The sequence below is a fragment of the Mus caroli genome, unplaced genomic scaffold, assembly GCF_978045245.1.
Source record: "Mus caroli unplaced genomic scaffold, Mus_caroli_1 scaffold_18, whole genome shotgun sequence".
Lineage (NCBI taxonomy): Eukaryota > Metazoa > Chordata > Mammalia > Rodentia > Muridae > Mus > Mus caroli.
In genome coordinates, this window is record NW_028227273.1 from 23,402,347 (window position 1) to 23,419,317 (window position 16,971).

At 40.2% G+C, this 16,971-nt stretch overlaps 1 protein-coding gene across 3 annotated transcripts in view; it reads right to left on the reverse strand.

Annotated features, from left to right (window-relative positions):
* Spdya (speedy/RINGO cell cycle regulator family member A) overlaps positions 1-13,544 on the reverse strand; it is a 36,122-nt gene extending 22,578 nt beyond the window's left edge. For all 3 annotated transcript variants that reach the window (XM_021150018.3, XM_085832649.1, XM_021150016.3), the window contains exons 1-4: positions 13,451-13,544; positions 9,987-10,236; positions 8,541-8,599; positions 4,240-4,325 (exon numbers count right to left, since the gene is read on the reverse strand). In XM_021150018.3, the coding sequence (XP_021005677.1) occupies positions 4,240-4,325; positions 8,541-8,599; positions 9,987-10,218 (377 nt within the window). In that variant the 5' untranslated portion in view covers positions 10,219-10,236; positions 13,451-13,544. The remainder of the gene's footprint in view (positions 1-4,239; positions 4,326-8,540; positions 8,600-9,986; positions 10,237-13,450) is intronic.
* Between the last annotated feature and the right edge of the window lie 3,427 nt (positions 13,545-16,971).

The window sequence follows — 16,971 nt, forward strand, 5'->3', positions numbered from 1 at the left end:
TGAGCATTCAGGGGCAGAGGACAAGGGCTCTACCTTCACTCCTTGAGCCCACCCAGAAATACCTTTCCTTCATGTCCTTGATGACCAGGGTGCAGACATTGTAAAAGGTTTCTTTCTCTATTGTTCTTTTTGTTTGTTTGTTAGACAAGGTCTCACTATGATGTCTTGGATACCTGGAACCTGCTGTGTGGACCAGGATGGCTCAAACTCACAGAGACTGCTGCTGTCTCCTGAGTGCTGGGATTAAAGCATGTGCCTGTGCATCTGGTGGGTGTGTGGGGTGGACTAAGACAGGATCTTTCTACAAAGCTCAAGCTAGCCTGGAATTCCCTACGTAGTACAAGCTGGCCTTGATCTAGGGTCATTCTACCTCAGCCTTCTGCATACTGAGAGTGTTACAGGAATGGGCTATTGAGTGTGTAAATTCCTAGATAGAAACACCTACACACATTAAAATCTGTCAGTGTTTGGGCAAAATACCTCCAAATTATTAAGCAGATTTGGAAAGCAGAATGCAGCATATAACAGCATATTGAATGGATTTCAATGGAAGTTAACAGAGGAGATGGGGAAAACTTGAAGGATAGTAGCTAGAATTTTCTAAGGGTTCTTTGTTGAAAGGTATCTTTAAGTCAAGGAAGTTCATCTAATTCCAAGTAGGTTCTAACAACATTTTTTAAAAGGCTTAAAGTTAGCTAGAAAGGAAGGCTAAAGATCTCAAGCATATTAGGCAAGTGTTTTACCACCAACTAAATTCCATTCCTCTTTTTACCTTTTCTTTTAAGTAAAGATCTTTCTAAATTGCTTTGGCTGGAGTTGAACTCATTCAATAACTAGGTAAAGGAGAAAAAAGCATGTAACTAATAAATGTAGAAGAGGATGTGGGAGGATGAAGGAGTACTGCTGGCATGGTGGCAATGCCTGTAACCTAGGCACTGGCAGGAAGGTGGATCAGGTCAAGATCATCCTTGGCTACACAGGGAGTTTGGGGCCAGCCTAGGCTACAAATACTTGTCTCAAAAGATTTTAAAAAACAAGAAGAAAAAGAAATTCAGGGTGTTACAAAAATACTGAAAGAAAACATTACATGACTATATAGAAAGAAATTGTGAGCTTTAGAACTGTGGCTAATAAGAGATGCTTAATGAAAAGAGATACTGAGTTAGTCTACATATGATTAGACACAGGATGGAAATTATAATTCAGGTTACCTAAAATATAATATAATACAATATGCAGTGCAGTCTTCAAAGATAACTACACAGTAAGAGCTAAATAGCACTTTAATGGCTATAACCACAAAACAATTGAAACAAATCCAATTTCATACTTCTACACGGATTTGCACTAAAGCCATTTTTGGCTTGTCTTTAATTCTCAGGTGGAGAAAACTACAGAATAGTATGATATTGGATATGGTATAATACTGAAACATATAAATGGAAAATTAACAGCATTAAGGCTGAGTTTGGCTCTTGGGAATATCATACATGCATTTGCATCTCTGCTATTTTCTTGCTCAGGCTGGCCTCAAACGCACACTCCCATATCAGCTTCCTACATGTTGGGAGTATAGGTGTATACCACAATAGCTGGCCTCCTTACTAATTTCCCTGACCTTTAAAGTGCTTTATTGTCTATAAAGTCAAAGTATTTCCTTATCTATAAAACAGGAATTAGAAATGTATTTCATAACCAGGCGTGATGGTGTACACCTTTAATCCCAGCACTCAGGAGGCAGAGGCAGGTGAATTTCTGAGTTCCAGGCCAGCCTAGTCTACAGAGTGAGTTCCAGGACAGCCAGGGCTACATAGAGAAACCCTGTCTCGAAAAACCAACCAGCCCCCCAAAAGAGAAATGTATTTCATAAGAAGCCTAAATGTGCTGGGCTGAGGTGGTGCATGACTTTAAGCACTCTGGAGGCAGAGGCAGGTGGATCTCTGTGGGTTTGAGGCCAGCCTGGCCTACAGGAGTTCTAGGATAGTCAGAGCTACACACAGAGAAACCCTGTCTTGAAGAAACAAAAAACAAAACCCAAGAAAACTAAAAGTATAAATATATAAGATGTGGTGATTTATATATACCATTCAGAATTAGCTATTACTATTAAATTCTTCCAGTTTACCAATCATCACCAGATGTTAAATTCAGCTCATTTTTCCTATGTTCTGGAAAATGTCTCTCTAATTAATCATAGATCAAGCTCTTCTGGTCTAATTTCTTTACCAATTCTGATTCTGAATTAAATAGATGTTGAGTTAAATAAAACTAACTTCTCAATGCTGACAGCTATTGTGATACTCCAATATCATTTTATTTATTCATTTTTATGCGTTTGAGTGTCATGCCTGCATGTATATCTGTGAACCATATGTGTGCCTAGTGCCCACAGAGCCAGAAGAGGGCATCAGATTCACTGGATTTGATGGTTGTGCTGGGAATTGAACCCCAGTCCTCTAAAAGAGCAGCCATCTTAAAATGGCTGAGCCAATCTCTCCAGCCCCCAATACTGCAATGCTTTTATACAGTGCCCTAATTTAACACTTAAAATTATGTACATACATTCTAGCTGCATCGTTGTATCCAAGTATAGGGTAGAAAAAGCCTATTCTTTGTCTTTTTCATTTTTGGTTTGGGAGGGGGGAGTTGCTAGTAACCGAACCCAAGGCTTCATGTATATAAAGGAAGCACTCTACTTCCTGGCACACCACAAGTTCCAAAATGTACTCTTAAATTTAAGCTTTCCCCTTAAAATAAAACAAACCAAAACAAAACAAACCAAACCAAAACAAAACAAAACACAGTGCTGAATGAGGCCAGGCAGTGGCTCAGCAGGCAGAGGCAGGTAGATCTCTGAAGTTAAGGCCAGCCTAGTCTAGAGAACAGGTTCTAAGACAGCCAGGTATATACAAAGAAACCCTGTTTTGGGAGGGGGGGCAGTGCTGAGGAGTGACCCCAGAGCTTACTGCATACTAGCAAGAATTCCATCACCAAGTTTTATCTCCAGCTCTGAAATTTTTCCTAACTAAACTATGCCTATAAATTAGAAAAACACATTATTAGAAACAATGTAACAGATAGCAAAGCTATTACTAATTAATGTGATATCAACAGAAAATTTGGAATATAAACAATATTCAGTGTTCGATGACACCATAAGTGAACATGGAAGTATTAAGTATGCACAACTTCTTTTAGATATAGACCTACAAAGAATATATGCAAAATATTTTCCACAAAGGCTCACATTATAAAAGTATGATGATACTTTTATTACATACTAACTGGCAATTTAAAAGAAAATAGTTGGAGCTGGAGAGATGGCTCAATGGTTAAGAGCACCCTCTGCTCTTCCAGAGGTCCTGAGTTCAAAACCAGCAACCACATGGTGACTCAAAACCATCTGCAATGAGATCTGATGCCCTCTTCTGGTGTGTCTGAAGACAGCTACAGTGCATTCATATAAATAAAAAAAAAAATCTTTTTTTTTTTTTTTTTTTTTTTGGTTTTTGGTTTTTGTGTAGCCCTGGCTGTCCTGGAACTCACTTTGTAGACCAGGCTGTCCTGGAATGCAGAAATTCGCCTACCTCTGCCTCCCGAGTGCTGGGATTAAAGTTGTGTGCCACCACGCCCGGCTAATAAATCTTTTTTTTTTCTTTTTAAAAAAAGAGAATAATCTGTTGCTGGATGTGGTGACACCCACCGTTAAGCAGCACTCAGGATGCAGAAGTAGGTGGATCTCTGTGAGTTCAAGGCCAGCCTGGACTACAGAGTGAGTTCCAGGACAGCCAGGGCTACAATGAGAGATCATTTAAAAAAAAAAAAAAAAGAAAAGAAAAGAAAAGAAAGGAAAAGGAAAGAAAAGAAAAGAAAAAAGAAACAAAACAAAAAACCCCAATGTGTGTGTGCATGTGCTTGTGTGTGTGTGTGAAAGAGAGACAGAGACAGAGACAGAAAGAGACAGAGAGAGTGTGTGTGTTGGAGAAATTTATATGAGAGCTCTGTAAAAAATGTAAAAGACACATCGTAACCTGAAGTGGGAATAACAAATCTTTGGCATGTAATATAAGGCCAATGAAAAGAACATAAAACTATCCTATTAAAGTGAAAAATACATAATTTTCCCACACAAGACGGCCTATTAACAATAGCCATAAAATTTTAACATTTCTGCTTTAAATTACAAGTCACATATATTAAAATGACCAATAAAACTCATTTAGTAGAAAACATACTTACAGAGCAATAAAGAAATTTATCCTGGTATGCTCATTTATAGTAAATTTAGCTCTCTTGAAATAAACAAAGGTCATAGCCAAAAGATACTACAAGGAAAAGTTAGAAATTAGTATTAATGGTTTGCTTTCACTAATATCACTGCTATAAAATAGTTGACTTTAACCCTTAAATATTTATCTGTATACAGTCACCTGAGTACTTATTTTTTGGTCCCCGGAGTTAATCCACTTGAATCGTTTGAGCTTCCAATAATTACAGTTACCAATAATTTATTATGTTTAGCTAAGAGGATTTCTAATTTATTTTTATAGCTGGTGCATTTTAAAACTAAAACTCCATTTTTTTTCTATCTTAAATTTCAAACTTATAAAGAAGTTGAATAGTTCAATGAGTAGCCAAACATCTTTTTTGATTTTTGTTGTTGTTTTGTTTTGTTTTTGTAGCCAAACATCTTTCACGGAGATTCACCAATAGTTTTAAAACTGTGTAGCAAGGCCTAATTTTCATTGAGAAAACACATTTTAAATGTCTTATTACAAAGACACACAATTAGCTTATTAGAATATATGCCAAGATCTAATGGTTCAAATTTGAAACAAGTTATAATATGAATCTTGTTTTTCTCTCTCATACTTATTCACTATCTTGATGATTCCAGGGCTTCCCTTCATTTCTGAGTAAAGGATTTTTGAAATAATACAGTCAAGAATTCCGGTTTAGTTACTTTTCAAACACTGCCCCCTGCTGTACACCAACATTAAAGCACTTAAACTGTACTGTTTATCACGGTACTGTTTACTCAGTTCTAAAGAAACTGAGTATTTGATTATATGATTACTGTTTATTTGAAAAGTGATACTTTGGGGATGGAGAGATGGCTCAGTAGTTAAGAGCACTGACTGCTATTGCAGAGGTCCTGAGTTCAATTCCCAGCAACCACATGGTGGCTCACAGCTATCTGCAATGAAGACTGATGCTCTCTTCTGGGGTTCTGAAGAGAGCAATGGTGAATACATAAAATAATTTTTTAAAGAAAAGTGATACTTTGATTGTTTTAAAAAATTACATTTTTGGAGATATAGTTTTACACTTACTTATATATCTTTATGTATGTATGTATGTCATATGTCAGGTGTGGAGATCCGAGAACAATGGAAGCCTGGTCCCTTCTTTCCTTCCACATGTGAAACCTGGAACCATCTTAGTCATCAGGCTTTACCAGCCGATGCAGCTGTATGTGTCCCACCAGCACCAAATTATCAAATGTTAGCACGCTTCACATTTACCTCAAAATAATTTACATTCCAGACAAGAAACAAGAATAGTCACATTGATTATTTTTAAGAGCCACATGGAAGGTCTTTGTTTTTATTATACGTTGTATGTGCTTTAATTTTCCTAAATTAGTTTCCAGAGGCTGCAGAGATGCCTCAGTCACTAACGGCACTATTCTTCCAGAGAACACAAAGTCTGATTCCTAGCACCCACATGGTGGCTCATAACCATCTATTGCCCTAGTTTTTGGGAACTTAATACTCTTTTCTGACCTTCAAAGAAACCAGACATGCAACCGGTGCACACACATACATACAAGCTAAACACCCAAATACATTAAAAGTTTTTTTCAAGTTTCCAAAATATTTAATTTTTAAAAACTATTTTAGTTTTCTTTATTAATTTATTTATTGTCCTCAAACACCAGAAGAGGGCATCAGAACCCATTACAAATGGTTATGAGCTGGGAATTGAACTCAAGACCTCTGGGGTTTTTTTGTTTGGTTGGATGTTTTGTTTGTTTATTTTTGTTTTTTGTCTTTGGGTTGTTTTTTGGTTTTTTTGTTTGGTTTTTTTTTTTTTTTTTTTTTTTTTTTGGTTTTTTGAGACAGGGTTTCTCTGTGTAGCCCTGGCTGTCCTGGAACTCACTCTGTAGACCAGGCTGGCCTCGAACTCAGAAATCTGCCTGCCTCTGCCTCCCGAGTGCTGGGATTAAAGGCATGCGCCACCACCACACCCAGCGATAAATGCTTTTTTATGGACATATTTCAATATTTGTTTCTATGTTTTTGAATCCACTGAATAGTTGTCATTTTATTTTTGTAGATACCCATTTAGATAATGGGCAGTCATATATCAAGTTCAGTAACAGTTAAAATAAAAATAAAAATAAAGGAATGTTCAGAAGAATAGCTTGTGATTTCATAGTAAATGTCAAAATGAAGGCTATTTCATAAATGTGACAAAGATAAAAATGTTTAATTTTTTTTTTAAATTTGGGAGGCTGGAGAATATGGTTAAGAGCACTTCCTATTCTTCCAGAGGACCTGAGTTCAGTTTCCAGTACCCATATCAAGTAACTCAGAGCTGCCTATAACTCCAGCTCCATAGCTGATGACTTCCGGCTTCCTCAGGCATCTACGCTCATGCGCGCACACACACACACACACAAATAAAAAACAAAATAGGGGCTGGAGAGAAGGCTCGGTGCTTAAGATCACTGACTGCTCTTCCAGAGGTCCTGAGTTCACCGGGCAGTGGTGGCGCATGCCTTTAATCCCAGCACTTGGGAGGCAGAGGCAGGCAGATTTCTGAGTGCGAGGCCAGCCTGGTCTACAGAGTGAGTTCCAGGACAGCCAGGGCTATACAGAGAAACCCTGTCTCAAAAACCCAAAAAACAACAACAACAAAAAAAAGCATTTATCATCACTATTCCTAATATACTAGGCAATTTATGGGGTCTGATATCTAACGGAGAACATGTTAAACTAATTTTATCCTGTAAGATTACCAGGAAGAGGATAATGAGTGACAAGTCTGAATAAAAATAAAGTAGATGGGCATCATGGCACATTCCTTTAATCCCATCGCTCTGGAGGCAAAGGCAGGTAAGGTAAGTATCTTCCAGTTCAAGTCTACAAGAAAAGTATTAAACCAGCCAGTGTTAAATAGTTAAACCAGGGGAAAAAAGAATAATAATACACATGGATCAAAATGTCATGATGATGGGCATGGTGGCGGATTTCTAAGTTCGAGGCCAGCCTGGTCTACAAAGTGAGTTCCAGGACAGCCAGGGCTACACAGAGAAACCCTGTCTCGAAAAAAAAACAAAAACAAAAACCCAAAATGTCACAATGAAATTCATTTCTTTGTATACTAACCCAAAAGAGGATGATCCATAGTTTTAAAATATTTTAAAGTGTGTGTGTGTGTGTACATATGCCCCCTAGGATCTGGAGTTACAAGTAGTTGTAAGCAGCCAGATCAAGCAAACTTGAATTCTCTGGAAGAGCAACGAGGGCTTTTTACTGCTAATCTATATTTCCATCCCCAAAGCCATTTGTTTTATAGAGTAATTCTCAATTTTCATTTGTCTATAGTGTTTCTCAAAAAATGTAACAGTGCTGATCTAAGGCTATGATCTAGCAGTGAGGAAGCCAACATGGAATAAGAGATTATTTATACTATTATAAATTACAGCAACAGCAACTTAATACCTATTAAAATAGTAATAAAATTGTTTTAAAAGACAATGGATTTTTTTGACTGAATTACTTATGAAATATTCCACATTTACAGAAAACTTCCTTAATGGAATGAGTCTCAAGATCTTTTTCTCCACACCAATTAAAGGTAGTATTAAAGTGTGTGTGTGTGTGTGTGTGTGTGTGTGTGTGTGTGTGTGTGTGTGTACATATGCCCCCTAGGATCTGGAGTTACAAGTAGTTGTAAGCAACCAGATCAAGCAAACTTGAATTCTCTGAAAGAGCAACGAGGGCTTCTAACCACAATGTCTTGAATCTAGCTGAGCACAGTGATGTCTGTTACCCTAGCTCTTAGGAGGCTGGAGTGACACTGTATCCTTGCACTTCCCCCACCAAAGTATGAAATCTCTATTGATTCTTGTTTCCAGATAAATTTGGTAAAAATTAAGTGTAAGAATTCTGCTTTGGGGACAGTGAGATGGCTCAGTGGTAAAGGCACATGCTGTCAAGTCTGATGATTTGAGTTCAATTCCTAGGTCCCTCGTGGTGGAAGGAGAGAACCAACTCTGTCTATAAATTGTCTTCTGACCTTCACATACTGGCTATGGCATACATGCTATGACAGACAGACAGACACACACACACACACACACACACACATACAAATAAGGATAATAAAAGAATTTTGCTCTGAAGAAAGAACATAGGTTAGCTATTTTTCTAACTGTAATGAAGGAGAAAGTTCTTACTGTATCTCATAAAAATGTTAATGGTCTAGTAACATGACAATGATGGTTTATAATTACACTATTTTCAGTTTACCTTGTCTGCAATTTTGCAGCAGCAGTCCATCCACAAGAAATCTTGAATTAAATCATCATCTATAACAAAAGACAACCTTGACTTATCTTTTTACAAAAGGTTTCCTTTTGAAGAAATAATTTCTAAATTGGGACATTTTAAAGTAATGTTTAGAAATTAAATAAAACTGGTTGCTAAGGTGTAGTTGTCAGTTTTTTTAGTATATATATCATTGCAAGGACTATGCATTTCCCATCTGATGTATGTGTTTATTTATGTATATGCTCAGCTTTAAAGGAGAATAATATATTTTGTTTCCTGAGTATCCAACAGGTTGTTAGGTACTCCAGCTCTTTGTTCTTCTGCAGTGTCAATTTTAAGAGGCAGAAATGGAATCTGGTGCAAGATAATTCATATTTGAAATAAAAATACTCAATGCTGTTCTAAGGGTATTATTTTTCTATTACTTTCTCCTCTCAAGGAACAGGATTTTTTGGGGGGAGGGGTGGGGTGGACCTTTCCTCCTATTTCCTCTCTAGTCTACTTATTATTCAAACAAAAACATAACCATGTATATATAAATAACTTCAAATTTTACTTAGATTTGTAATAACATTTAATTTTGGGAAAAATGATTAGGATTGAAAGATCAACAAAATCAAGAATAATATCTATCCCAGAGTGGTAGTGCAAACTTTTAATCTACACTTGGGAAGCAGAGGCAGGCAGATCTCTCTGAGTTCAAGGCTGGTCTGGTCTACTCCAGGCTAGCCAGTGCTATATGGTGAGACCTGTCTCAAAACAAAAACAAAAAGAAAATACAACAAAGACCAACAAAAAACAAAAACAAAAAACAAAAACAGCTCTCAAAATTGTTGAAAACTATCAGAATATAAGTAAATCCCCTTCATTTTATTAACAAGGCAAAAGTTCTTTATGTTCATTTTGCATGTTATAAATTATAAAATTGTAATTAATATTTGGAAAATTCTAGGGATAACTATTGATTTTCTGAGAATTCGTTTTGTTAATTCTGTTTCTATTTCACAAGGTAGCTAAAATAGTAGAATCAGGTGGTTTCTTAGGGCAGTGAAAAATATTCAAAAAGTTTGTGGTTAAGGGCTGGAGATGACTAACAAAATAGGAATTTGGCTTGTTGATCCCAGTATTGGGCTAAATAGGTCAATTTGCATATTTTCATTATAAAATGACAAAAGAGGGCCAGTAAGATGGCTTGGTGGGCAAAAGCACTTACCACCACGCTTGACAACCTGTGTCCAATCCCTAGGACGTACATGATGGAAGGAGAGGACCTACTCACAGCAAGTTGTCCTCTGACCTCCACAAAAATGCTGGATGTGTGTATTCCCCAACCCCGCACAAGTAAATACACTGTAAATAACTGACAAAATAGATTTACATTCCGATATTTAAGAATGCTAGACTAATAAAATGTTTTACACCTACCAAATAATTTAAAGAAAGCAGTCATTTCCTGACGCTGTATAATTAGACAAGGCCCTCTGGGCCGCTTAGATTTGTTATTATGAGCATGTTTTTCAGATGCTTCCCAATGATCTTTAAGAATAGGACGCTTCAGACTAATAGCTTTTCTAGTTTGATGTGACCTATTTGAGCCTGATTTTACATGAATAGTGACAGTAGGTGGTGTCTCACAATACATCTGATTATGCCGCATTTTAGCTTCCCAAGATTCCTATAAAAATAAAAACACAAGATTATTGATCACATCATGCATTTCTATATAAAAACTAACTGGATACTACCAGATGCAGTCCTATCAATGTTGATTTTGCTATTAAAATGTTAGTTGTAACACTGGATCATGTTAGAAACTGTTCTTACAGTGCTCAGAAATGCTCTGCTGCTTCTGAGTAAATACCCCCTCTCGGGCCACTTTGCTTTGGTTATTCTGGAACTCAAAATCAAATCGGAAACTTATTTATTCTTTTTTTGTGGTCTTCCTTTTTTCCTGGTAAGTTTTTCTGGGTCACAAAGTCTCCATATTCAGTAAGCAGTTATTGGTATTTTCTGAAAAGTTTTAGCAAATAAATGGCACATGTGCTTTGTAGGGTTCTTACAAATTGATGTGTGTGTGGGGGGGTGTTGTTGAGACAGGGTCCCAATGTGTAGCCCTTGGCTGGCCTGGAACTAATTAGATAGACTAGGTTGGTCTCAAACTCGCAAGAGATCTGCATGCTTCTGCCTCCTGAATCTGGGTTTAAAGCTATGTACCACCGTGCCCAGCTCTAAAGTAATTTAATTTTTAAAGTTGTTACCATCCTATCTGAATGGCTGACTATGAGCATATATTAATATATAGTGCTGTGTAAGTCTGAAATGAAAGTTAGCTGTCATTATTCAACAATATGAGTGTTCATTACTATTTGGGATTTGTTGGTGACTAGTGGATAGTATTACAATTAATATTACCTTTTGGTCCAACTGTTTCATAATAATAAGGAATCGAGAAATGAATAAATAAAGTGAGAACAACTCCAAGATCCTAATGAGACCCTCTGATCTATGACTCACAGTGACCCAGGCAGCCACACTACCCTTTGGCATTCAAAGAGTTATGTACAGATTTTCTCTCCTGACTCTTACAAGCTTTCCTGCTGGAGGTGAGGCTATACCTAATATAAAAACTAGCTGGATACTATCAATCTGAGAGTCACATCCATATTTTATACTTTGTGTTTGTTTTAATTTTACGTGCATTGGTATTTTGCTTGCACATGTCTGAGAATTTCAGATGTGCTGGACCTGGAGTAGCAGACAGCTGTGAGCACAATGTGGGTGCTGAGAATTGAACCTGGATCCCCTGGAAAAGCAGCCAGTGCTCTTCACCACTGAATCATCTCTCCACCCCCCATAGTTTTATATTTTTAAAGCTGGACTAAAAAAAAAAAAACCCACGAGGGCTGGAACTATAGCTACTTGTTTAGCACACACAAGAGTTGGGCTCAATCGTCAGTGCTAAATAAAAGGAAGTTAATTTTTATGTATCTAATGCAATAGAGCTAACATATAATTTTAACATCTAATCAATATAAAATTAATGAGATCATTAATGAAATCCTAAATCATTTAAGTCTGGTAGATTTTTAATGCCTTATACATGTCTCAGTTTTGATGCTGATTAGTAAATAGTTTGAAATACAGTCATATAAAAATGAAGTAGTGCTGGGCAGTGATGGCATATGTCTTTGATCCCAGAACTTGGGAAGCAGAGGCAGGCACTCCTCTGTGAGTTCAAGGCCAGCCTGGTCTACAAACTGAGTTCCAGAACAGCCAAGGATGCTATACAGAAAAACCCTGTCTTGGAAAAAAACAACAATAACAAAAAAATTATATAGGATAGTGTTTTACACTCCTTTCATTTTATATTTGAGTTAAGTAAAAATCAAACTTTCCTGTTGTACCAGACAAATCCAAGTGTTTAATGGTCACATATGGCTAGTGGCTACTGTATTAACCAGTGTAGGGTTAGAGTATAAAGAATTAGGCCTAGGGCCTAGAAAGATGGCTCAATAGTTAAGAACACTCACCATTCTTCCACAGAACCCAGGTTTGAATCTCAACACTCACACAGTGATTCATAAGCATCCAACTCCAGTTCCAGGGGATTCAATGCCCTTTCCTGGCCTTGGAAGGCAGCAGGAATGCAAGAGGTAGGTAGGTGTGTGTGTGTGTGTGTGTGTGTGTGTGTGTGTGTGTGTGTGGTGTAGAAAGGAAGAAAGAAGGGAGGGAGAGAGAGTGGAGGAGAGAAGGAAGTAACGAAACAAGACTCAGAAAATAAACAACTCCCAAGAGTCGCCAGGCCCCTGTCCAAGGTTCTAAAGCAGTAAGGACAGCAGCTTTCCCAGGGGTTCCCCGAGCTGGGTGGACTTTTCGGGGACGCAGCTTGAGCCACACAGGCTCTATCTGTCAGTAAGCCCTCTCCGACAGATACCCTTGTAAACCCGGGCTTCACCAAAGCGGACTTGGGTGGAATCCCTACTTTGCTCTGTCACGAATGCCCTGTCTAGGGTGAGCAGATATTGATCGATTTGGACCTCTGAAGGAAAAGTCTCACAACATAAAAGTTAAAGATCCTTCAACTCAGTGGCATGCATTCGACCCAACATTGGAAAAAAAAAATCACAGCAAAATTCATAAAGACGACGTCTGGGTGTCTGAGGTCTGGGGTTCTGTTTGTTTGTCTGGTACGTACAGCTGAATTCTGTAAGCTTCTGAAGAAAAGTCTGGCGACAGGATCATGTGTGTGTGTGTGTGTATACACACACATATATATATGACTAGTGGTTACTATATATATTACATATATACATATACATACACACACATAAATATATATATATATATATATATATATATATATATATATATATAAGAAATAGTTTCTCCGTGTGAGCATCTGACGACAGGGGCAGGTAGGCAGGAGAACTTTCGTACTTTTGGAGAAAGTGGCTAAAGGTGTCGCGATGTCGCGATGAGACGCGACAGCTCAGAACTCCAGCCCGGGAGGACTCGGGCCGGGGGCGTGGGACACGGGACCCAGCGGCAGGACTCATCCCTCAGCCCTGTGAAGAGGCTGAGCCTCACTCCCCACCGCGCACCAACCCCGCGCCACCCGCCGGAGCCGCAATGCCGGGTCTCCGCAGCCTGCCTTGCCGCGGCTCCCTCCTCTCGCCCCGCACCGCCAGTTCCCGTCCCCGCCTCCGGGATGCCCGTCCCGCGTCCCGGCCCTTGGGGCTGGCGGGGCCGCAGGGGGGCCGCGAGACCGCGGGGATGTGGGGCTGAGGCGTCCCCGCCTCCTCACGCAGGACTGTGGGAGCGAGCGGGAGGGCACAGGCGACACCCAGAACTCCGCCATCAGGCCCGGGCGGGCGGGCGGGCGAAGGTACCTGCGCAGACCGGCGAAGAGCGAGCGGCCTCACAGCCTCCGCCTCAGCGATCTACCTCAGGCGGTTGCGTGCAGGGTCGCTCACCGCAGGCCGAAAAGCCCGCCTACGAACCTCAAGCGGAGGGCCGGGAGCGCGCGGCCGCGGGAGCCAATCAGAGCACGGGAACCGCCGAGGGCGGGGCCTGCGCTGCCGCCCGCCCCGCCCCCTCGCTGACCCGGTCGCCTCCGCCTTCTGCCGTTATTCCGCTCCAGCTCTCTGTACCTTGATGCGATCGCGCTTTCCCGCGAACGCTGGCCGTGCGGAGCGGTTGAGGAGCCCCGGACAGGACGAGGGGACGGGGCTGCCCTGAAGGTCCAGGGCTGCTTGCCGTTCCCCCTCCCTGCCTCTCTGCTCGCGCCTTGGACCTGGGTGCTTCTTCCCTTGTGCACAAGTGTGTAAGAGGAGGAAGAGCCCACGTACGCTAGCTCAAAAGGGGTGAAATAAAGTGGCCTTTAGTGACCAAAGGGCAACGTTCTTCCATTCACAGCCCTAAATGCTCCTTTTGTCATGCCCGTGCCTTCCTGAGACGCCTGGGATATAGCTGGTGCATAATCAACCCTTGCCAGTCCCACCCCTCTAATGCAGAATCTGATTTGATTGATAGTTAGATAGATAGTTAGATAGATAGATAGATAGATAGATAGATAGATAGATAGATAGATAGATGTAGATAGATAGATATATAGTATGTGAGTACACTGTAGGTGTCTTAGACACACCAGAAGAGGGCATCCAATCGATCCCATTACAGATGGACAGATGGTTGTGAGCCACCATGTGGTTGCTGGGAATTGAACTCAGGACCTACTGGAAGAGCAGTCAGTGCTCTTAACCACTGAGCCATCTCTCCAGCCTCAGAATCTGCTTTTTTTTTTTCTTTCTTTCTTTCTTTCTGTTGACACACCGCTTCCGTTTCTCCATGCTGTTATGTCTTACTGACTGCATACTCCAGAAAAGAACCATATTTAAGTCATTCCAGAGGTTGACGCTGCTTCTATGGTTTTCTGTTACTATAATTATAGCATTTAAGAGAGATCCTGCCTTGCCTGTTTGCAGTAATTCCCAGCAATTAGTTCCTCAGTCAACAACTCTTACCATCAAATGCATACTATAGTTACACTAAAAATTACTTTTACAAGGGGCAACTTTGAGAACTAATTTCTCTTGCGGGGAGGGAGGCTTTTGAGGTTTTGTTTGTTTTTCTTTTATCAATGGCTCTTTTTTTTTTTTTTTTTTTTTTTTTTTTTGGTTTTTCGAGACAGGGTTTCTCTGTGTAGCCCTGGCTGTCCTGGAACTCACTTTGTAGACCAGGCTGGCCTCGAACTCAGAAATCCGCCTGCCTCTGCCTCCCGAGTGCTGGGACTAAAGGCGTGCGCCACCACGCCCGGCTATCAATGGCTCTTATTTGAATAAAAGTGTCAAGAAACTCTTTAGGAGGCTGCCCCATGCTTTATTCTTCCAGCTTTTTTCGAGGATCCTTCCCTGATGTCTTCCCTCCATCCCACCCCCCAAGTGTCAGGGATTCTTGTGGTCACTAATTTCCAACCATGAGTATAAAGTGTGATTTCTTGAGCAACGACTATCCTGCACACAAACAGAGCTATGTTGTAAAATAGTTGAACAGATATAGAAATAACTAGAATACAGGACACAAAAAGCCTTTTCCTTGAGCGGTAAAGTGCGCGCGCAAAGTGAAATATCTCACATTGTCAAGCATCACGGGTGAAAAGTGCTCACTTTAGATAATCTAAAAAGAGTTTTGGAGATTGGCAACTAGGAAATTGTACTCTTGCTTTCCCGTTCAGCTACTTGTTTCTAAACTATGGAAGTAGACGGGATAGAATAATAGGAAAGTATCCATAGCTTTAACACACTTCATGTTCTCTTATCAGTGCTAGTGTGGCTCCATTACAGCTCTTTGCAAGCATCTGAATTTGAGTTTCTCAAATGTTCCTGGTGTAGTTCAGCTCCTGAGATCACCCCTATGACTACTCATAAACCCTACTTTCTACGCCCAGCTATGGCTTTCCCCTAGCAGGCTCTAGGAAAACTCCACATGGCCAGTGCAGGAAGTATCAATTATGGAAATGGGTCATTTCCCTTTTGAATGAAAGTACAGTTATTATATATTGCTGTTGGCTTTTGAATAATGCTTACAGGGATTAGAGAGAGGTACTTGCAAGGTTAGTTAGTCCTGTTTTGTGTGGGGAAATTAAATACCCCTGCTGAAATACAATAAGGAAGACCTATTTTTTAAAAGATCTTATTATATATATATATATGACAAGTACACTGTAGCTGTCTTCAGAGACACCAGAAGAAGGCATCAGATCCCATTACAGATGGATGTGAGCCACCATGTGGTTGCTGGGAATTGAACTCAGGACCCCTGGAAGAGCAGTCAATGCTCTTAACCACTGAGCCATCTCTCCAGCCCAAGGAAGACCTCTTTTATTTGCTTCATTTTTAAATTTTACACTTGGCATTTTCACATACGCATACAATATATTTAGGCAATAACCACCCTCTACTTTCCTCCTCCAATTACTACAGAACCATCCTCACAGAGCATCCCCTCTTAACTTCTTGTTCTCTTCTCTCTCCCTCCCTCCCTCCTTCCTTTCCTCCCTCTCCTTCCTGCTCTCCCTCTCTCCCTCCCTCTCCTTCCTTCTCTCCCTCCCTCCCTCCCCTGCTTTCTCCATCCCTCTCCCCACATCCATTGAGACTGATTCGTACAGCTTATGAATACACATGTGCACTGGCAACTTACCATGGGATGGAATAAACACACTGTTTGCTTATATGAATTTGACTGTAGACTAGAGTGCAGAGCTGGACTGGTCAAGGACTCTGGTCTTGCACATGTTCATCATCAAAAGTATCAAGGGCAGGAACTCAAGAAGAGCAGGGACCTGGAGGCAGGAGCTGATGCACGGAAGGGTGCTGCTTACTTGCTTGCTCCCCATGGCTTGTTTAGTCTGCTTTCTAATAGAACCCAGAGCTACCAGCCCAGGGATGGCCCCACCAACAATGGACTTGGCTCTTCCCCTCAATCACTAATTAAGAAAATATCCTACAAGCTTGCCTTCTGATCTTATGGAGGCATTTTCTTTTTCTTTTTTTTTTCTTTTTTTTTTTTTCATCAAGCAAACAATTTATTAACCCCCAAGACAAGTGGAAGACCACGGTCCATCTGTAGCACTCTAGTCCCTAACTTTAGTGTTTCACAGATGAAGTTGTGGCCATCTTAGGAGCCTTTTGTCTTCCTGATGAGCCCTTCGATTATATCCCACTCCTCCTTGGTGACCTTCTTTAGAGAGTTGAATTCACCTGACAGAAACACTTCCTCTCCACCGTCAAATCTAATGAGTGCTCCATTAATCCAAGAGGCATAATCACTGCAAAGGAAAGTGGCCAGATTTGCAAGTTCTGGAGGCATTTTCTTAATTGTGGTTCCCTCCTTTCAGATAACTCTAGCTTGT